This window comes from Aotus nancymaae, unplaced genomic scaffold (assembly GCF_030222135.1).
Source record: "Aotus nancymaae isolate 86718 unplaced genomic scaffold, 86718_ANA_hifiasm-v0.15.2.pri h1tg000006l, whole genome shotgun sequence".
Lineage (NCBI taxonomy): Eukaryota > Metazoa > Chordata > Mammalia > Primates > Aotidae > Aotus > Aotus nancymaae.
Window position 1 is genome coordinate 72,942,779 of NW_026988417.1, and position 23,785 is coordinate 72,966,563.

At 35.6% G+C, this 23,785-nt stretch overlaps 1 protein-coding gene across 2 annotated transcripts in view; it reads right to left on the minus strand.

Annotated features, from left to right (window-relative positions):
* ANTXR2 (ANTXR cell adhesion molecule 2) overlaps positions 1-23,785 on the minus strand; it is a 161,714-nt gene that overhangs the window by 103,450 nt on the left and 34,479 nt on the right. For both annotated transcript variants that reach the window (XM_064368337.1, XM_021669637.2), the window contains exons 8-10: positions 16,138-16,198; positions 13,647-13,745; positions 11,808-11,877 (exon numbers count right to left, since the gene is read on the minus strand). In XM_064368337.1, the coding sequence (XP_064224407.1) occupies positions 11,808-11,877; positions 13,647-13,745; positions 16,138-16,198 (230 nt within the window). The remainder of the gene's footprint in view (positions 1-11,807; positions 11,878-13,646; positions 13,746-16,137; positions 16,199-23,785) is intronic.

Genomic DNA, 23,785 nt, shown 5'->3' on the forward strand with positions numbered 1-23,785 from the left:
TGGAAGTAAATCACTCCTCAGTAATTGCATAGCATTTCATAGGTTTAAATGAAATACTGGTTGGCTGCTTGTTATTTTCTTCCCTTATTACTTCCTCTCTCCATTGTTAAGCACAATTATTGGCATAAAAGAGGTTTTCAATTCCCATTTTTAGACTGCATTCTAGTCTGGGCAATAAAGCAATACTCCCGTTCTCTCTCCCTCTTTCTCTTCCTTTTTCTTCCTCTTCTTCATTCTTTTTTTTTTTCTTTCTTTCTTCCTTTTTTTTTCTTCAAAAAAAAAAAAAAGCTAAAATTAGATATCAAAGGAAAAAAAATGGCAAGGGGGTTTTTAAGGAAAGAGCTCTTTTCCAAAGCTGTTTACAAAGTGTATTATCATATAATTGGTTTGGAAACCAATCAAAGCCATCCATCCATAGGCCAGGCATGGTATGGCACATGCCTATAATCCCAGACTTTGGGAGGCTGAGGTGGGAGGATTGCATGAACCCAGGAGTTTCAGACCAGCCTCAGTAACACCATGAGATGACCATCTCTACAAAAAATCAAAATAAAAATAATTAGCCTGGCATGGTGACATGTACCTATAGGCCCAGCAACTCAGGAAGCTGTGGCAGGAGGATGGCTTGAGCCTGGGAGGCCCAGACTGCAGTTATCCCTGACTGAGCCACTGCACTCCAGCATCAGCAACACAGTGAGACTCTGTCTCAAAAAAAAAAAAAAAAAAAAAGCAAAAACAAAACTACCAGAAACGATCTCAAGCTGCTGACAGAAAGAGGAGATGAGAAATGTTGGCATTTTATGGGCATTATCTATTTTAACCCTTCACAATAGCCCTTGAAGTAAATAGTAGTTCCACAGTTTTATAAATGAGGGCCAGGAGGTCCAGAAATGCTAATTACCCTGCCCAAAGTAATAAAGCTAGAACTCTAACTTTGAACTCTTTTCCTCATACCACAGAGGCTTGATTAAAGGCTTAAATCAAAGTCCTTAGTGTGTTTCTTTTCTCAAAGTGCTATTTGGTTTGGATTCATACAATAAAGTTACTGGGAAGGATACTCCTGGCAAAGTTCAAGCGAAATTCAATCAAAATACAGAAATACTCTTATTAAAATATTTCTTTGAAAAGTATTTACTTAAAATCATGTTGTTTTAAAAGATAGTTTAGCTAAATCCATAAAAGAATGAGAATTTTGGATGTTTACATCAAATTAACTATACTTCTGAACTATTCCAACACAGAAGGCCAAATGGCCTATTAAGAAAGAAAACTTAGACCTAATTGCTCATTCTGAATAAATGAGTGTCTTGTTTTGTTTTTTTAATGACTAAGCATAATCAAATAAAAAAAAATCATCTTCTCTAGTTCTTAATTCCTCTACTTTAAAGCATGTAACCAGAATCATCTGACATGTTGGCATGGTTTTATGTTTTGGAAAGATTATTTTGATTCACAGTAATAGGTAATTCTTGCAGGCAATCTTACTGATTCAAATTTAAGGGATCAGTAGACATTGTCTGAAGTTGTTTATAATTTGGCAGTTAAAATTCACCAGAAACAAACAAGTTCTCTAATTAATGAAGAAAACATTCAAACTTTTAATGCTTAATGAAATGAAATGAGAACAGAAGATATATTTTAAAACAAAGTTTACTCTTTCCTAAAGTAGAAATACAGGCTGATGTGATCTTGTAGCTGACCAAAATAACTGCATTCTCTGAAAATCTCAGTCTAGTATAATGTGGCTGGTGTCAAAAAAAAAAAAAAAAAAAAAAAAAAACTGAGTTAAGTCTTCACAGATATAGAAATCCAATTGGTGATATATGATTTATGGAATTGAAACAAAAAAAATCTTTCTCTTTTTGAGAGAAGTAGTAGCAGTGTGATAAAAATATAGCCATAAACACCACTCATAATTACAGGCATTTGTTTTCTTACTAAGAGCCAAACACATTAATTCATCTTCTCATTTAATTCTCACAGCAACCTACTGAGGCCAGCACTAGCATCATCTCCATTTTCCACATGAAGAAACAAGCTTAAAAAGGTAACTTGCCCAAATACTGGACTTCACTGACTCTGTAGTCAAAATGCTTTCACATCTATAACATACTACTTTAATCCTCCACATGTATTTTAGAGTCTTATATTTAAATTTCTCTCATTAGCGTGAGTTTCATTTCAATCTTCCAGTCTTTTACAACATGCACATACTTCTCATGGTTAACTAGAATGGCATTTACTATATGCTAAAACAATATATTTATTTGTAAATATATGTATTTACGAACATATATGTGTGTATTTATAGAAAGATGTATTTTTTCTGTGGAAACTTTTCAGAAGCATTGCAAATATGAGAAGCACAGTTACATCTGCTTTTAAACTTTGCTACTTCTTTAGAAAATCATTTTTGAAATTATTGGTATGGTGTTGGCACCATTATTAATCTGGTGCCTTTGCCCAAAGCTATGCTATTCATTTTCTGGCACAGATTGAGAAAGCCACCCCCTTTAACCGAAACCAAATTCTGTAAGCTTTCTTTGCCCCAAGACTCCATTATACATATTTAATGTCTTTTGTCATATTTTATGTCATTTCTGTTAGCATGTATAGATTGTTATTCCTTTTCCTATATAACTTCTACTTCTTGTTAGTATGTTTCTGACAGTGGAAGTTATACTCTGAGAGTATGAGTTTTAATACCTTTTGCTTTCTTATGGGCAAAAACATATTAAAACATTGTCTTTACTTAATTGCAAATATATATGGGATGCAAGAAGAGAGTTTATTTTTATTTATCCCAAGGATCAAATAAAATTGAAAAAGAGGATTTTGGCAAATCTGGAGTCCTGAGTTTGAACCCTCACCATTCCATTTTTAATCTTCTATTTCTCAATCTGTAAAATGGGGAGAATTGTACCTATTTCAAAGTTGTTTTGAGGATAAGAGCTTGGTAAAATAATATACATAAAACGTACAACACAAGCCTGGGACACAACAGGTACTCCACAAATTACTGTTAACACCTGGTTATTTGTCTAATGGATTATTTAAAATATCAAGGTACTTTTTAATAAAGCTTTTAGATCTAAGCTAAAAAGCAATATATATAACAGCCATAAAATCATTATGTAATTTTTTTGGTTTAATTTAATGAATTTCTACTTACTGCCATATAAAAATATTATAAGCTAAATTGTTCAAAAAATGTCTACTATATAATGTCATGCAGTTTCATGTAAAAAAAATGTTCAATGCTATATTCTTCCTGTTATAAAACATGACCTTGATTAAATCCAACATTATAGCTATGCTGAGCTGTGTGCTAAACCTCAGGCCTAAAATCACACTCCAAATTGGTTTAGGAATATTTGCCAATAAAATCACTCAATCAGTCACTCACTTTATTACTAGTTAATTAAACAAGTATTTATTAATTGATCATAATAGCAATGATAATTGGGCTGTACTTGGTAAAAGGGTTTCAGTAACAAATAATACAAATTACGATGTAAGCCCCATAAACAATTACAAAAGAATGTGGTATTAATAAAATAGGTCTAAGCACAGGAGTTCTAGAGGGCCATATGGGAGATACAACAGACTTGGCCTTGGTATGGGGGCATGAGCAAACTTTTCCTGTAGGAAGTCAACTACAGGATGAGGCTTAAAGACTGATCAGAAATTAGGAAATGAGATTAGAAAGGAGTCCATGCAGTTGGAGCACTCTGACAGGGTGGAAGGCAAGAAAGGGACAGGGACAGAACAGTCAAGAAACTAAAAGTGAATCAGTACTCCAGCAACAAAAGAGGGTGAGAGTAAGAATGAAATGGCTCCAGGCTGAAAAGGGGAGCAGAGGAAAGATCATCAAGTCCCTGGATGCCATCTTTAGACATCTGGAATTCGTCTTAAGAGTTTTAAGCTTGGTAGAAATATAGTTAGAAATGTGTTTTACAAACATCACTCTTGTTACAGTGTAAGGCAGGGATCTGAAGAATAAATTTTAAAAGTAGAAAGACCAGTTAAGAAAGTCTCAGTGTATTTGAAATAAGTACCAAAGTAGAATTGAACTAAAATAGTGGCAATGAGGTTAGTGTGAAAACAAAAACTGAGACATATTAGGAGTTAGAATAGAAAGGACACAGACATTTATTGGATGTAGGAGGTGAGGAAGAAGAAAAAAAGATGACCTCAAAGTTTCTGTCTTACACAAGTAGGTGGGCAGTCTTGCATAGGAACACAAAAAGAGCAAGTTTGAACAGAAGGATTTGAGTTTAATTTGGGACCTCCAAGTTTAAGGTGCCTACAGAAATTCCAAGTGACTTTGTAGCCATTTGGACAGGAGACTTAAAGCTAAGAAAAAGATCTTGCTTGGAAATTTGGAGTTATTAGGAAGAAAAAGGGAGCCACGGAAAAGGTGAGTTTATAAGTCAAGTATCCTCCAACCATGATAAAAACTGAGGATATGCCAGGCACTGTGGCTCACGCCTGTAATTCCAGCACTTTGGGAGGCCAAGGTGGGTGGATGGCTTGAACCCAGGAGTTTGAGACCAACCTGGGAAGTATGATGAAACTCTGTCTCCACAAAAAGTACTGAAAATTAGCAGGGCATAATTGTACATGCCCGTGGTCTCAGATACTTGGAGGCTGAGGTAGGACGATCACCTGAGCCAGGAAGGCCAAAAGTGCAATGAGTCAGATCATGCCACTGCACTCTAGCCTGAGTGACAGTGAGACCCCTTCTAAAAAATAAAAAAAATAAAAAAATAAAAACCTGAAAGTGAAGAGACTGTAAAAAGAAAAGCAGTCTAAAGTGATATCTGAGGAGAAAGAGGAGAAACAGGGTAAGAATATGAAGTCACAAAAGACAAGGGAAAACCTTCTGAGACAAGAGCGACTCATGATGCAGATAATACAGGATGGTAAAGGAAGATAATGCTGAGAAATGGCAACACTTTCAACTTAATTTTCTATAAATTGGTTCTACATTGTTTAATATTTCTTACAAATATCTTAATCCATGCTTGGCTCCATCCTTAGAATATGTTTTTTTTCAAAATAGAAACATAGAAGAAAGCTTAACAACTCAATGTAACAAAAAGATTATCTGAAGTACACTTTCATGTCAACTAACAATTAATAGTGATAAAATTAAATTCAAATATACTAAAGTCATTCCACTGAAAAATTAAGTAGTACTATGATACATAATTAAGTAAATAAAACACAATAAGTCCTAATTGTCACATACTTGTATTTAATGTCTAAAGACACATGACTGTTCTAAAACAGGAGAATGGCTCAATGCCATATGTCAAAGCTACTCTGATCTGAGAAATGTTATACTCCATGGATTATGATTGACATTTCAATCCACAGTAACCGATTTGCAAAGTATTCATTTTCTTCTGACTTTACGCAGATCCAATAAAAGATTGTCATTTTATGATCCATTAAAAAGGATGAAAAAAATTAAATGAAATTGTGAAAGACATTTGCTGGAAGTAATAAATAATTTACCTCCAATTTATACAACACTGAAAATTAAACTGGCAACTACTCAAAAAGTTATTAAAATTATGGTGACTTAAGATATTTTGAAATCAAGTGCTACTATTTAATGCTCTGCAGTGCTTTGTAAAAGATAGCTTTATGTATGATAAAGATTTTAAGTTGGAAGATAAGAATCCATATTCATGAATAGTTTATATGTAAACTATTCTAGTGATGAATTTATATGTAAATTAATGTTTTGACTTCTAGTGATGAGTTTATATGTAAATTAATGTTTTGAATAAGGCTACTTTCTTAAAAGAGGCTAAAGATTTTTTAATTAAGTGACTTATTTTAGTATATCTCAATATGTGTATATAGCTAAAACAAAAATTGCAGTTAGCAAGATTTCTAGATTTCAGAAGAAAAAACTATATTCAGAGACTTACTGGACATCACAGGAAAAGCTGTATTATAAGCGTTCTGAGGATTGCACTAAAAACAACCACTTTCTATTTGCTGTGTATATTTTAATAACATTCTAAAAAGACACTTAAAAAACACTCAATCCATTTAGTGCCTGAATCAATCAAATTTAGTGCCTTTCATCCAAAAATTTCAAGTGTCTTAGTGATAAGGTTTGGCTCTGTGTACCCACCCAAATCTCATCTTGAATTGTAATTTCCACGTGTCAAGGGAGGAACCTGATAGGAGGTGACTGGATTACAGGGGTGGTTCCCCCATGCTGTTCTCATGATGGTGAGTGAGTCTCACATGATCTGATGGTTTTAAAACTAGCAATTTTTTCTGTGCTTGCACTTCTCTCTCCTGCCACCACGTGAAGAAGTTCCTTGCTTCTCCTTAGCCTTCTGCCATGATTGTAAGTTCCCTGAGTCTTCCCCAGTCATATAAAACTATGAGTCAATTATCCTTTATAAATTACCCAGTCTCAGCAGTTCTTTATAGCAGTGTGAGAATGGACTAATACATTTAGTAATAATAAAAAGCTCTGATCATATAAAATTTAGAAGCAGATATATAAGAGAATTTAAGTATATATTTCAGGAACATCCTCTACATCATTATATAGATGTCCATCATTAAATACTTTCCATATAAAAACTAAATTATTCTAAATTTTAGAAAGTTCTTCCCTACATTGATCGGAAATGTCATTCCCCTTAACTCCCACCCTTTTTCTCCTTTATTTGTAGCAATAAAGAATAAGTCAAATCTGTCATGTGACAGATCTTCCAGTGTCTTGAGAGTTAATGCATCACATCTGCAAAGTATCGCTTTCTAGTATTTTAAATTGTATCTTATTTAACATTTCCATACTTGGTGACATCTTATTAGCCACTCCTCCATGTGTTCATATATTAAAAGATATTGCCAGAACTGTATATAATACTTAGAATGAAGAGGCAATGCAGATCAGTGAACTTACCACATTGATAGATCTGAAAAACAGTGCACTATGTGAAGGAAAAGAGAAATGTTCCACCAAGGAAGTTTGGGGTAGAGAAAAAGAGAGACAGAGACAGTCCTTAGCTTTAACCCATCTCATCATGGGTTATATTGTTTCTATTCAATATAAACACATAATTGTTTATATTCAAAATATATTCATCTCATCATGGGTTATATTGTTTATATTCAAAATAAACACATACTGTTTACATTCAAAATAAAGACATAACTAATGTCTTGATATCCATGATTTTTCAAAAAAAAATTGAAATCTCATGTCTCACAAGAAACAAAAGGAATAATGTGGTTGTGTCACCTGCTACTAACACAAAAGAATCAGGGATTGTATAGACATGAATACACATATAGATATAAGTATGTTTTTAGAAAGAACAGAAACTGCAGTAAAAGCAAAATTTATCTAACCAAGAAAGAGAAATAGAATTAATACAATTTTATTTCAGGCAAAATAGATTAGGCTTAATATTTTTTTTTAATGTTGAAGAAAATAAAAAGATTCTACTATGAAGCCAGGCTCTAATCTCAACTCTGCCACACTGTTCATCTCAATGATCCTTCAGTTTTCCTTGAAATTTTCCACATACAGTGATGTCCCACCACTTCTTACTCAAAACACTCTGTCAAGTGTCTTCCCACACTGCCTTTTAAGAGAACTAATACTATCAGTTTCATCTGATTTAGATATTTATTTCATATTTGCCAGAAGATTCTGGCCAATGTTTTTGAAAGCACATTTAACTATACCATATGCCTCCTTAAATCATCTCTATCAAACTGCAGGATAAGGCTCCAGTTCATTCTGTTCTGTTTTTCTTTCTTCACAATGTGTTTATGTATATTTACCCAATTTGTTCTGGTCTTCTTGCCAAATTACAGGTTTGAGATCTCAACTATTGCAGAACAGCTGTGCTATTGTTGATGTCTCACAAAACAAGGGTCAGAGAATAAGCCCATCTTGCAAATACTTGTAACACTTGCACATTAAACTGTGAGGCTAGTGCCCTGGATTAGGGAACATTCAAGGAATGTCAGACAATTCATCCTATTCAAACTTAAGACAATTTGGCATAAAAGAACTACTTTTAGAAATAAATCCTAAATAATCTGCAGATTTCTCTTGATAAAACAGTTTGTTTAATCATATACCATTTTAAAAGTAAACTGTATTCAACAAAAGAAATAGAAAACAACCACCTCACTGCTATTACCATTCTTTCTGTTTAAATACTAAGCGTTTGTTCATCTTAGCTGAAATATCTATATCAAATAAAGAAATTTAATAAATATAGATCTCTGTATTTATCAAACAGATATATCAAAAAGAAGTTATTCAAAGACCCATCTGAACAATGGTATACCTGGATAGGATTTGCTCAGATAACTTTAACTTTTGTTACTCCATAACATCAAGTTCCAAATGATGAACTATGTCCTAGCTACTAGGCTACATTCTTAGCCCCCATCTCCCACATGCTCTTTTAAACCAAAATCTACAAGCCCTAAGCTTTTAAAAGAATAATCCTCAAACAAAGTGCAATTCATGAAATAACATAAAGATAAGAAAAGAATTGATAGAGCAGGCTAATGGGATGAGGCACATGCCCATGGATCCAGCTCTGAGACTGTGCATCTGGCTTTGAGGCTGTCTGTCTAGGGTTACTTCACCAGCATCTTGTTAATTATTTAAGTGAGAGAACAAGGGGAACTATCACCACATCTGTCACCCTCACATAGGAAAAACCTTCATTCATTGTTGGGCCAGATGTGTTTATTTGAAAGATAGACTAACTAGCTACTTAATGGGTTTGAATCCTTAGCCAAAAGCTAATTAGGCAAACATATTAAGCATCAGTCACCTTACAAGGCTAAACTGTTTCAATTGTGTTGATTTCAATCCAATCTCATAAGAGAACTCATCACCTACAAAAGTATCTGAAGAAAATTCAAGGCAAAGGAAAGGTCCAAATTACTTGCAACATACTAAGTAAAATAAATAATGATGTCCCAAAATACTCAGTACATTAACAAATAAAATCTAAAGCTTTGCTTCAATAGTATCATATACTTGATCTAGGAAAGGAAGGCAAAAGTAATTCTTTTAGAAAGATCTCTGTCCCAAAACATTCTCAGTTTGCTTGTAGGTGAAATATTAATGTCAAAATCTAAATGATGATGATTTCTCATGTCTGATATTTATTATGCTATGTGTGTTTTAAAAATGTATCTCCTGGGTATTTAACCTATCTACAAATAATTAAAGTGTATCACTAGCCTCGATGGTATTCTCTTCAAAAGAAGACTGTGCCCAAAGGCAAATTCTACAGAAAACAAAATCAGTGCCTGGGATAAAACAGGCATAATGCATTTTACAATTTCCTCAGAGAAGTAAGTAAGCTACCTTCCTTAACTAGTCTCTATTATTAAAAAGCCAATATTTTTCTTTGCTACTTTAAATAGTATGGCACCCCAAAATAAAATTCTGACCATTTTCCTCCATCCTGGTACAGGTACCTGATCTCAGCAATCAAATTACCTCTTTCAGATCTTTATGTTAACTGGTAAACAAAAATATTTGAGAAAAATTCATTCATCCTTTTATCCACCAAATATTTAGTAAATCTACTATGAGGCAGACCTTGTGTTAAGTGCTAGTAACACAATGAGAAACAAGACAAAACTTATCCTAGCAGGAAATAGAAATGCAATAACAGACAAACAATTGGCTCTGGAGTAAAAATAAAACGTGAAAAAGGTAATAGAGGTCATAGACCCAAAAGAGGAAGACTGCATGATTAAATAGGGTGATCAAAAAAGGGTTTACTGAGAAGGTGACATTTGAACTAGACTTAAAGAAAGAGTTTAAGTGCTCCGTTGACATACAGTGTTGGTAAATCATAAGTTAGGATTTTTTTTGACTTAGACTAAGTTCACATACAGTTCTAAACCAGGAAAGAGCAACCCAAGCAGAGGCAACAAGAAGTATAAAAGTGCAGGAGCAGGAGTGCGCAGGTGTGGTCAAGAACAGCAAAGAGACCAGTTTGACCATAACTGTAGAAAGAGCAAATAGAAGAGGAAGTCTGAGAGGAAGTGAGAGGCCAGACTCTATAGAACCTGGTATAGTATTACACTGATTAGACTTTCACTTGGAGTGGAGCAAAGACCTCATCACGGAGAATCTTAAGTGAAGAGATGAATAAACTGATTGATTTTAACAAGATCACTCTTGTGAAGGATGGAAACAGAAACACAAGTTGAGAGATTAATAATCCAAGCAAGAGATGACAGTAGCTTGGTCTAGAATGGTAGCAGTAGAGATAGAAAGCAGAAGTTGGATTTTGGATAAATTTTGAAATTGGAGCTGAGAAGATTTGTTGATAGACTAGGTCTAAGAGACAGAAAGAAATCAATAATGACTCAAAAGTTTTTAACCTGAACAACAAAAATGATGGAGCTGCCAATGACTAAAATGGAAAATACAGTTTGGGAGGCAGATTGGGGAAATAATCAGGAGGAGCAACCTGAAATTCCAGATTCAACCAAACAAAACTAAACTTCAAGTCAATAGATATATCATGGCTAATTCAGACATGATTACTCAGAAAGCCATTGAGTCCTATGGTATGCTTGGGGTTAAGATGGCTCCACAAGAAACTGACTTGCCTCAAATTCCAATACCAATTTAATTTAGCCATAGGCATGTTGTCAATAACATAGATTATTACATAATACAGAAAATGAAAGATACTCTTAGTTTTGTAAGCTATCTTGTGCAGCATCTTTCAATCTATTTAAAATAGAAAAGCTGATACTGTTCCAATTTACTTGCATGACCAAAAGTGATGTGCAATAGATATTTTGAATATTTAAGTATCCACAAAAGATGAACGTTCAAGTCAGCTTAAAAATGCTAGAATGATTTTCTTAGTTTCTATAGAAGAAAATATAATCTTTAGTCTCTAACTACTAATCCAGATTTTGGATTGTGGCCTTGTATATGTAATTTTTTCTTGCTTTCATTATAAGATCTATATAAAGAGAGCCTAGAAAACTGTATCCCATTAACTATCTTAAACATGCTCTACTGTTGGGCTGGAGAATATCTGAACTATTTGTAATCATTTGCCTCAACATAGAACTGAAAAAAAATCACAAATGGGAATACTAAATTACCAGTAGAATTATTTGTATATAAACAATTCAAATAAGACTCCTTCATCCAAACTAAATATATTTTTCTTTTTAACAGCTATTGTGATTTTTTTGGCCACATGAAAGGAGATAAGAATATAGCCCCTAACAGAAATGAGACACAAATTAAAGCACATGTTAATACAAATGTACAAGTATTTCCTAGTCCAAAGTGTGCCTTTTTTAAGCCATATTCTTAATGCTCTTTAATCTCAATATTTATTAAATACTATAGTAATTATTTAAAATCTCACTTTTGAACTGTGTATGTGCACATGCAAACAAAATGTTTGTGTGTGCATGTGTGTGTGTTTAAAATAATGTTTATGGTTCTGATTATTTAGAGGTTCTAATAATAGTTCTCAAACCCATCCAGACAAATATTTATAGAGCCTTTTAATCAGTATTTAAGAAACTAGATAAAACACGTTTTAGCATTTTCAACCTACTAAGAGTATAGCTGAAGTACTAACTTGCTTGCCTAATACTAAGTGGCTTGCCCAGGGCTTACTGTTTAATGCTCACTCTATATATCAAAAAAAGATAGAATAAAACCACCAATGTATTTGTCACCATTTTCTAATAATTATTCACTAAAAATGTTATAAACTTGTTTTAAATTAAGTACTTACTCTCCAGCTTTATTCAGGATAGGTGCAGGACAAAGCATAGAATTAAGCTGTACACTTACTGGTTTTACACCTAGAAAATAAAATGCCACAGAATTAATAAAGAGTTTTATGCATCTCATACAGTTTCATTAATAATATGAACAGCATGCTTCAATCAGAGTTCAAATGTGGAATACTGAGTATATTAACATAAAAAAAAACTAAAGAAAGAGAAGAAAAAGGGAATGAAAAATGGAAAGAGATTATATGCTCCACTGACATACAGTGTTGGTAAATCATAAGTTAGGATTATTTTGATGTAGACTAAGTTCATATACCATTCTAGATTCTATAAAATATATTTTTCTCTTAAATGTTTTAAATATCTCAGATTTTTATAAATAAATGTTCTACATTCTTTAAAAAGCACACTTTAGAAAAGATGAAGGAAGATGAAAGTTAGATGTCCAAAGGAAAATGAACTTATTTCACGAGTTTAATAGAACATTTGTGTTTACAGTAAATAAATGTATTTTATGAAGTTGTATACTTAAATTGCCCTTGAAACTTTAATAATATATAAGAAAAATAATTTAGACTGGAAATATTCAGAAAAGTTACTTAGTCAAATTGATCATTCTAGAATGTAAAAGAGAAAAATACCAATTTCATTTATTTGAGAGTTTAATAAACTTAATCTTATGAAGCTAAACATGAAATACATTTATTTTATAATGAACTCAAATATGTAATCAGAAAAAGCTAGGCAAAGCTAATGCTTAGATACAAATGACTACTAAACAAAAATAAAATTATCCTGTCCTACTCAATTGTGGAACCTACTATGAAGAGATTTTGTAAATTTTTGACTTACTAAAATTGCGATCTTAATAGAAAAGAAAGGAATGAATTATGAGGTTTACCATGCTGAGATCCCCACCACTTTAATTCAATTAACACATATTGAATAGTTACTTTGTATATGGCCAAAGCTGTGCTAATTGGAGTTTTTACACTCACATAAACAGCAAAATAGCAGATGAATATAAAAAAATAACTGTACCAGAGTTTACAAAGTTATAGTCTTTCTTACAATATAAATTTTGAAGGGCAATGTAATCATCAATAGAGAAAAACGTTTATATAGATACTCAAGATGCTCAGAAAACTACGATCTATTCAAGAAGGAGGTTTTTCAGAATGAAAATAAAAACATACTCTTTGGTTTTTGAGAAGTCAAGCATAGGAAAAATTAAAACTCAATTCCATAAATATGAAAATTATCAACCAACACTATGCTGGGTGAGAATTTGAGATGAAATAATCTATAAGGCAATAAAAGACAAGACTATCTTCAATAAACTAATAAATTGCTGGGCAATTCGATAAAGAAAACAAGTGACAAAAAATAAGCAATAAGTAGGAGAAAAACTGGAGATGATTAGATTTTAAGGCAAGTGTGACAAGAAATAAGCCTAGGAAAATAAGCAATTAAATCATGTGGTTGGTGCAGTAGGTACAGAGTACAGTCAGGAAAAGTGGGTTCAAATATCAGCTCTGTCCCTTATTAGTTGTTTCACCATATGCAAGTAATTTTATTCTTTCAGCCACAAACCAACATCTGTTCAAGGAGGGTAGTTAGGACAGGGTCCAGCATTTATTAAGTTCTAAACAAATATTGCTATTATTAAATACCTATTAAATAATTATCACTACTATTTGTATTATTCAGACTTCATTTCTTTCTTCTTTGATTAAAAAATACGTCACAGTTGGTTATAGTTGGAGAAAAAAAGAAAACACTTGTTGCTGATATGCTGTGCAGAGATTAAGGCAACACGGAGATTACTGGGGACCTACTCTTTGTATACGTTTCATTTACAGTGTAGGTGCAGAGGACACTGCCATTCCGACTCCCCAACATGAATCCTCTTCCACTTAAGACAATCTGAAATTCTTCTAGAAGTAAAAGAAAAAATAAACATTTTAATCACTGCTTTACCAAAAAAAGACAAGCTGAAATGAAAGTATTAAGGTACATAGAATAACTCTTCATACTATTCAGTTAACTAATAGCAATGAAGACATAGCTCTATATTTCCAACTGTGCTGGCTTTCTTAGACTCTCTAGGTAAATGTAGTGAAGGTACCATTCACTGCCACATGGGGATGCATTATTTTATTTTCTAAACAAAGTGTTTCTCAGTAGTGACCAAGGTATTAGAATGGAAGCATTAACAGTCATTCCCAGACAGATACTACACAAACCTCCTCAATTTCTATCCTTAGGAAAATATCAGAAAAAAAAACTTTGTTTTTCCCTACTCTCAGGTATTAAGGTTTGGGAATGTAAATAAAACTAATTAATTATGTATGTTCTTTAGTTTTTAGAAAAGTCATGTGTAGTACTTTCTTTAATCTATGCCTGTCCCATACAGAATTCTTCTTTACTTCTCAGTTTACTAATCCTGATTCATCTTCTATTTCAAACCTATAAATAATCAAAAGACCATGTATTTTGGATTACTAATAATTGACGGCCAGTCACAAAAGTTGATTTAACCTACTGTGCCATTATTTATAGTAGAAGCAAGCACTAAAAAATGTTAGAGAGTGAGAGAATAGGCTGGAAGGAAAGTTAACTGATCAAATATCTTGACAGACAATGAATGTTTACTGCTAACCTGCAAGATAGTATATTAACTATTTTAATAGTGATTAGCTCTTGTTTAAAAGGTCAATTGAAGCACAAATAAAATTTTAAATAGTTTATTTGCACAGATGATTCTTGAACTAGACAGATCCAAATCACAAATGGTTTGGTAGCTCTACCAAGAGAATGCAAGGGGGAGGCTTTTACGGTACCAACACGGAAGTAAAGCAAAGAAAATACTTGACAGGTTACAGTCATACAGTTGCCTTATTTGGTCTATCCCAGTAGAAAGTCCCTGGTTATATGTTTGTTGGTTGTTTTTGATTGGTTGCATTTAAATTCTATTTTTCTTAATATAAGCGTTTATAAGAAATAGTTCAAATTAAGTTTCAATTATATTTGCAAATCAAGTAAGGTTAAGGTTACTTAGGAGGCCAAAGTGTTTTTGCCTGCCTGGCACTTCTTCAGGCCTGTTCTCCATTTTAATGTAACATTACTAATCCTCCAAAACTTCTCATATCTAACATAATACAACAAGTATAATATACTTATTAGCTATGCAAGAAACTACTGCCAACCCACTTTTCATTTGGTGTGTTATGAAGGGAATTTTACTTGCAAGTTAAAATAAAGTGCAGGTAAACTTAAAATGTGATTCAGTAAGAGTATGGGCATTAAAGTCAGACAAACAAGGATCAAACAAGATAATTACTAGTAGCAAATACTGAACGTGTGTCTGCCTCAGCTTCCCCATCTGTAAATCAGGGATGTATAAAATTTTCAAATAGTGTTGTTAAAAGGATTAGGTAAAATTATAAATACAAAGAACCCAGTATATACTCAGCACAAAATAGGAGTTTAATAAATAATAGCTACTATTTTAATATTATTTTTCCATTGATTTTTCTTTGTTATCTCTAGAAATGTATTAACTTCTGCTTTTAGGAAAGATAATCCTACCCTGGGATGGTCAGATGCACTGCTTCCCTTAAACATCTCCATACTCATTCATTAGGGAATCTAGAAGATGCAGAGTGTGCGACCATACACAACAGGCTGGGAGGCTCTGTGGTAAATTACACAACATATTTTCTCCCCCACCAGACCCAATATTTTTCCTTTTTAAAGTAAAGTCAGGTTAAAATGAACTGTAGGTCAGACTTGAAAAAGAAATAAAATAGGCCAGAGAGAATCACACTCTGTCTGGGCAAGGATGGCTGGGAGGTGTGAAAACCTGAGTATGTGCTTAGCACCAGCTGATGAAGCCACCTGCTTCCTTCCTGCCATCCGTCCATAAGTCACTTCCTTATGTGCCCTGAGCTGGCAGATTCTGTACTTTGGTCAGGTCAGGAGCTCAAAGTCTACATATACCTGATTGTTTGCATAATCAGACAAAAGAAACAATTTCATATTTTATTTTATTTGCCATAGAAAAGGTCTCAAACGTGAACTAAATATACAGAAGATTCTAAAAGCCTGTCACACAATATGCTCATTATTTAAAATAACATTCCAATCTTAAAAATTTGAATTTAAAATAGAAATATTTCAAGGAATTATTTAAAAATTCTTACACAAAAAGATGCCAAAAAAGTTAATTTTGCTATTCTTTTTCCAACATGAGTTTCATATCATATATTTGAGCTAGAAAAAAAAATACAATTTCTTATATGGTATTTTTAAATTCTAAACACTTACCCCCCACACAGACACTTGAGGGCCACAATTCTAGAATTTCAGTACATGACTGAGCTAGTATCTAAAAAGGAAAGGAAAAAAAAGATTATCAAGCTATAGATCTAAATTATAATGTGAAGTAAATTATAAGATTACTAATAACCTTGAGGTTTTTCTCCATACTTCAATAGATGGCAGAGAAAATCTATTAACTCTAGCGTGTACAGCTACCAAGTTCTTAGGAAAGTTCTGCACTGTATTTTAGGGTATATTTTTAGATTATGTACCGTAGGATCCTAATTTGATTAAAGTAAATTCACAGAAGCATAGGAAAAGTGAGTGTTGTCTCAGAGTCTGGTAGCCTTGGGTATGAACAGATAACTAAAATTTCCTGCTGTCATAAAATCTATGTTGACCTTCCCAATCAAGTGAAAACATGATAACAAATCAGACCTCCTGTTTAGTACTGCTGTTATGTTTTCTATTAACAAGTTCAGTATAATATCAGTAAAAAAGCACTTCTGACTGGGCGTGGTGGCTCAATATAATAGCAATAAAAAAGCACTTCTGACTGGGTGCAGTGGCTCATGCCTATAATCTCAGCACTTTTGGAAGCTGAGGCAGGGGGATCACTTGTGGTCAGGAGTTTGAGATCAGCCTGGTCAACATGGTGAAACCCATCTCTACTAAAAATACAAATAATGAGCCAGGCATGGTGGCTCGCGCCTGTAATCCCAGCGACTCATTAGGGTGAGGTAGGAGAATCACTTGAATCTGGGAAGCGGAAGGTTGCAGTGAGCTGAGATTGCTCCACTTCACTCCAGCCTGGGCGACACAGCAAGCTTCCATCTCAAAAATAAAAAAATAAATAAATAAATAAAATCTAAAAAGCACTTCTCTTTATTGGACAGTGGCATTTCTATTCCAATTCTCAGGCTTAATTCCCTCTTATGCATAAAAAATTACAACTGCAGAACATAGACTCCTTATATGAGCCAGTATTACTCTCAAAAACACAGACTCAAGGGAGATCCAAGATGGCCGCTTAGGAGGAACTCGGGAATGCAGCTCCGAGAGAAAGCACAGAGGGTGAGTGGACGCCGTATTTCCAGACTGATTTTTACTGCCCACAGAACAGGAGATTCACACGCAGAGAAGCCACACGGGTCGCCAGCGCTGCCGGCGCCGCTGGCTTGAACGGCGCAGCCGCTGGGCCGGCACCCTCAGGCAACGGCTCACTGTATAAAGTGAGAGAGTCTGAGTCCCCTATAAGCCAGCAAGGGGAGCTGAAACGGGGAGCCAGGCCAGCGCCACGAATCTCAGAGCCGCGGCTTTAGCCAACGCAGCGGCTCCGGAGGCAGATCGGATGAGACGGTGTCCCCTCTTACCCAGCAAGAAGACCTGAAACACAACTGAAACCGGGACGGTCCAGCTCTGTGGAGGAGGGGCGTTCTCCATAGGCACCCTGCTGTTCTGTACCAAGGCAATCCGCCACTACAGAGACTCCGTCACTACAGGGGCGGGCCAACATAGCGGAAGCAGTTCTAACTACACCCAGAAGTTCACACGGAAGCTGGGTGGAGCCCACAGCAGCTTAGCGAAGCCTCTGCAACCTGAGTGTGACTAGGCTGCCACCTTGTGGGCAGGGAAAACAGCAACCGCACAGGGGAACATCAGAAAACAGTAACTCCCTGGGACAGAACACCTCGGGGGAAGAGCAGGGGGTTTATGAGTTCTGCCACAGCTGACTTAAAATTACCAAAATCAGAAAGACAACAACTACAAAGTCAGCAGGTGGAAAAATCCACAAAGATGGGAAGAAACCAGCGCAAAAAGGATGAAAACACCCAAAACCAGAACACTTCTCCTCCTACAAGGGATCACAACTCCCAACCAGCAAGGGAACAAGACTGGACGGAGAATGAATGTGATGAAATGACAGAATCAGCTTTCAGAAAGTGGATAATAAGAAACTTCCGTGAGCTAAAAGAACATGTTCTAACCCAATGCAAAGAAACTAAGAACCTTGAAAAAAGACTTGACGAAATGCTAACAAGAATGGACAACTTAGAGAGGAATATGAGCGAATTGATGGAGCTGAAAAACACAACACGAGAACTTCGTGAAGCATGCACAAGTTTCAACAGCCGAATTGACCAAGCAGAAGAAAGGATATCAGAGGTCGAAGATCAACTCAATGAAATAAAACGAGAAGGCAAGATTAGAGAAAACAGGGTAAAAAGGAATGAACAAAGTCAACAAGAAATATGGGACTATGTGAAAAGACCTAATCTACGTTTGATAGGTGTACCTGAATGTGACGAAGAGAATGCATCCAAGCTGGAAAATACTCTTCAGGATATTATCCAGGAAAACTTCCCCAACCTAACAAGGCAGGCCGAGATTCAAGTCCAGGAAATACAGAGAACACCACAAAGATACTCCTCTAGAAGAGCAACCCCAAGACACATAATCATCAGATTCACCAGGGTTGAAATGAAGGAGAAAATACTAAGGGCAGCCAGAGAGAAAGGTCGGGTTACCCACAAAGGGAAGCCCATCAGACTCACTGCAGATCTCTCAGCAGAAACCCTACAGGCCAGAAGAGAGTGGGGGCCGATATTCAACATCCTTAAGGAAAAGAACTTTCAACCCAGAATTTCGTATCCAGCCAAACTAAGCTTCATAAGTGAAGGAAAAATAAAATCCTTTGTGAACAAGCAAGAACTCAGAGAGTTCATCACCACCAGACCAGCTCTACAAGAGCTCCTGAAGGAGGCACTACACATAGAAAAGAACAACCAGTACCAGCCACTCCAAAAACACACGAAAAGGTAAAGAGCATCAACACAATGAAGAATCTGCATCAACCAAAGGGCAAAACAGCCACCTAGCACCAAAATGACAGGATTGAATTCACACATAACAATATTAACCCTAAATGTAAACGGACTAAATGCCCCAATCAAAAGACACAGACTGGCAAATTGGATAAAAAGCCAAAACCCATCAGTGTGCTGTATCCAGGAAACCCATCTCGCATGCAAGGATACACAAAGGCTCAAAATAAAGGGATGGAGGAAGATTTACCAAGCAAATGGAGAGCAAAAAAAAGCAGGAGTTGCAATTCTCATCTCTGATAAAATAGACTTTAAAGCAACAAAGATCAAAAGAGACAAAGAAGGACATTACATAATGATAAAAGGATCAATGCAGCAAGAAGAGCTAACGATCCTAAATATATATGCACCTAATACAGGAGCACCCAGATACATAAGGCAAGTTCTTAAAGACTTACAAAGAGACTTAGACTCCCACACAATAATAGTGGGAGACTTCAACACACCACTGTCAATATTAGACAGATCAACGAGACAGAAAATTAACAAGGATATCCAGGACTTGAACTCAGACCTGGAACAAGCAAACCTAATAGACATTTACAGAACTCTCCACCCCAAATCCACAGAATATACATTCTTCTCAGCACCACATCACACCTACTCTAAAATTGACCACATAATTGGAAGTAAATCACTCCTCAGCAAATGCAAAAGAACGGAAACCATAACAAACAGTCTCTCAGACCACAGTGCAATCAAGTTAGAACTCAGAATTCAGAAACCAACCCAGAACCGCACAGCCTCATGGAAAATGAACAACTTTCTCCTGAATGTTGACTGGATAAACAATGAAATGAAGGCAGAAATAAAGACGTTCTTCGAAACCAACGAGAATGAAGACACCACATACCAGAATCTCTGGGACACATTTAAAGCAGTCTCTAGAGGAAAATATATAGCAATAAGTGCCCACATGAGAAGAAAGGAGAGATCTAAAATTGACACCCTATCGTCAAAATTGAAAGAGCTAGAGGAGCAAGATCAAAAAAATTCAAAACCTAGCAGAAGACAAGAAATAACTAAGATCAAAGCAGAATTGAAGGAGATAGAGACACGAAAAACCCTTCAAAAAATCAATAAATCCAGGAGCTGGTTTTTTGAAAAGATCAACAAAATAGACAGACCACTAGCCAGACTAATAAAAAAGAAAAGAGAGAATAACCAAATAGATGCAATAAAAAATGACAAAGGCGATATCACCACAGATTCCACAGAAATTCAAACCATCATCAGAGATTATTACAAACAACTCTATGCACATAAATTAGAAAACCTGGAAGAAATGGATAAATTCCTGGACAGCTGCCTCCTGCCAAGCCTAAACCAGGAAGAAGTCGAAACCCTGAATAGACCAATAACAAGGTCTGAAGTCGAGGCAGCAATTAAGAGCCTACCACCCAAAAAAAGCCCAGGCCCAGATGGGTTCACAGCAGAATTCTACCAGACATACAAAGAGGAACTGATACCATTCCTACTGAAACTATTCCAAATAATCCAAAAAGAGGGAATCCTTCCCAAATCATTTTATGAGACCAACATCATCCTAATACCAAAACCTGGCAGAGACTCAACAAGAAAAGAAAACTACAGGCCAATATCCATGATGAACATAGATGCAAAAATCTTCAATAAAATAATGGCAAGCCGATTACAACAGCACATCAAAAAGCTTATCCACCATGATCAAGTAGGATTCATCCCGGGGATGCAAGGCTGGTTCAATATACGCAAGTCTATAAATGTAATTCACCACATAAACAGAACCAAAGACAAAAACCACATGATTATCTCAATTGATGCAGAGAAGGCCTTCGACAAAATTCAACAGCCCTTTATGCTAAAAACCCTCAATAAACTAGGTATCGATGGAACGTATCTCAAAATAATAAAAGCTATTTACGACAAACCGACAGCCAATATCATACTGAACGGGCAAAAACTGGAAGCATTCCCTTTGAAATCTGGCACTAGACAAGGATGCCCTCTCTCACCACTCCTATTCAATATAGTACTGGAAGTTCTAGCCAGAGCAATCAGGCAAGAAAAAGAAATAAAGGGTATTCAATTAGGAAAGGAGGAAGTCAAATTGTCTCTATTTGCAGACGACATGATTGTATATCTAGAAGACCCCCTCATCTCAGCCCAAAAGCTCCTGAAACTGATAAGCAACTTCAGCAAAGTCTCAGGATACAAAATCAATGTGCAAAAATCACAAGCGTTCCTATACACCAATAACAGACTTAAAGAGAGCCAAATCAAGAACGAACTGCCATTCACAATCGCTACAAAGAGAATAAAATACCTAGGAATACAACTAACAAGGAATGTAAAGGACCTCTTCAAGGAGAACTACAAATCACTGCTCAACGAAATAAGAGAGGACACAAACAGATGGAGAAACATTCCATGTTCATGGTTAGGAAGAATTAATATCGTGAAAATGGCCATACTGCCCAAAGTAATATACAGATTCAATGCTATCCCCATCAAGCTACCAATGACCTTCTTCACAGAACTGGAAAAAACCACCTTAAACTTCATATGGAACCAAAAGAGAGCCCGCATAGCCAAGTCAATTCTAAGCAAAAAGAACAAAGCAGGAGGCATCACACTACCAGACATCAAACTCTACTACAAGGCTACAGTAATCAAAACAGCATGGTACTGGTACCAAAACAGAGATATAGACCAATGGAACAGAACAGAGGCATCGGAGGCAGCACAACATATCTACAACCACCTGATCTTTGACAAACCCGATAAAAACAAGCAATGGGGAAAGGATTCCCTGTTCAATAAGTGGTGTTGGGAAAACTGGCTAGCCATATGCAGAAAGCAGAAAATGGACCCCTTCCTGACACCTTACACTAAAATTGACTCCAGATGGATTAAAGACTTAAACATAAGACCTAACACCATAAAAACACTAGAAGGAAACCTAGGCAAAACCATTCAGGACATAGGCGTAGGCAAGGACTTCATGACCAAAACACCAAAAGCATTGGCAACAAAAGCCAAAATAGACAAATGGGACCTAATCAAACTCCACAGCTTCTGCACAGCAAAAGAAACAGTCAATAGAGTGAATCGGCAACCAACAGAATGGGAAAAAATTTTTGCAGCCTACCCATCTGACAAAGGGCTGATATCCAGAATTTACAACGAGCTAAAAAAGATTTACAAGAAAAAAACAAACAAGCCCATTCAAAAGTGGGCGAAGGACATGAACAGAAACTTTACAAAAGAAGACATACATGAGGCCAACAAGCATATGAAAAAATGCTCATCATCACTGGCCATTAGAGAAATGCAAATCAAAACTACATTGAGATACCATCTCACACCAGTTAGAATGGCAATCATTAAAAAATCTGGAGACAACAGATGCTGGAGAGGATGTGGAGAAATAGGAACACTTTTACACTGTTGGTGGGAGTGTAAATTAGTTCAACCATTGTGGAAAACAGTGTGGCGATTCCTCAAGGACCTAGAAATAGAAATTCCATTTGACCCAGCAATCCCATTACTGGGCATATATCCAAAGGATTATAAATCGTTCTACTATAAGGACACATGCACACGAATGTTCATTGCAGCACAGTTTACAATAGCAAAGACCTGGAACCAACCCAAATGCCCATCGATGATAGACTGGACAGGAAAAATGTGGCACATATACACCATGGAATATTATGCAGCCATTAAAAACGAGGAGTTCGCGTCCTTTGTAGGGACATGGATGAACCTGGAAAACATCATTCTCAGCAAACTGACACAAGAACACAAAATCAAACACCACATGTTCTCACTCATAGGCGGGTGTTGAACAAGGAGAACACATGGACACAGGGAGGGGAGCACTATACATGGGGGTCTGTTGTGGGGGAGTGGGGGGGACAGTGGGGGGGTGGGGAATTGGGGAGGGATAGCATGGGGAGAAATGCCAGATATGGGTGAAGGGGAGGAAGGCAGCAAATCACACTGCCACGTATGCACCTAAGCAACAACCTTGCATGTTTTTCACATGTACCCCAAAACCTAAAATGCAATAAAAAAAAAAAAAAAAAAAAAAAAAAAAACACAGACTCTATGCAAGCATTCCCATTCAAGGCACAAGGCTACAACTGAAAAACAATGATGAAATAAGCTGCTCCTAATGGACAACAATCCTGTCTTTATTTTTAGAACTGCTGTGCACTATATTATCAAAGTCAGACAAATTCCAGATGATCTCTGCAATTCCGTTCTTGACATTCCTTTCTTGACAGAAGTTGAAGACAGATGCTGTACAGCAGTTTCTAGTATCTCCTGTTCAAAGCTAGAACAGTAAGTAAGGAAATAGACACGCTTTTTGTGCTTTCTTTAATAACAGTGAAAATATAAGTTCTCAGCCCCTAAAATCAACTGTGTCAAATCATGGAACTTTGTTGCTGAATATACATCTCTGAAAAGAGGGAATCATTTGTACTTTTAAAGATGATTTTCCAAGAAACTCAACTTTTCACACACTGATTGAGATTTTGTGATTAGAAAACAAACCTGGTAAAATTTTATATCTGAGAAACTACAGATGAGTTCTATTCAAATCCAGAAAGGACCAAAGAGATTCCATAGGCACTCAAAGACCTTTCTGTACCCAAATACCTCCTCTTGGTCTGCTACTTTATCTACAATAACCAACATTCATTCCTATGGACTCAAGAATTAAGAACGCTTGTTAAAGGTTAACGTGCCCCCTTAGAAGGATAGTAACTCAAATCACTAAC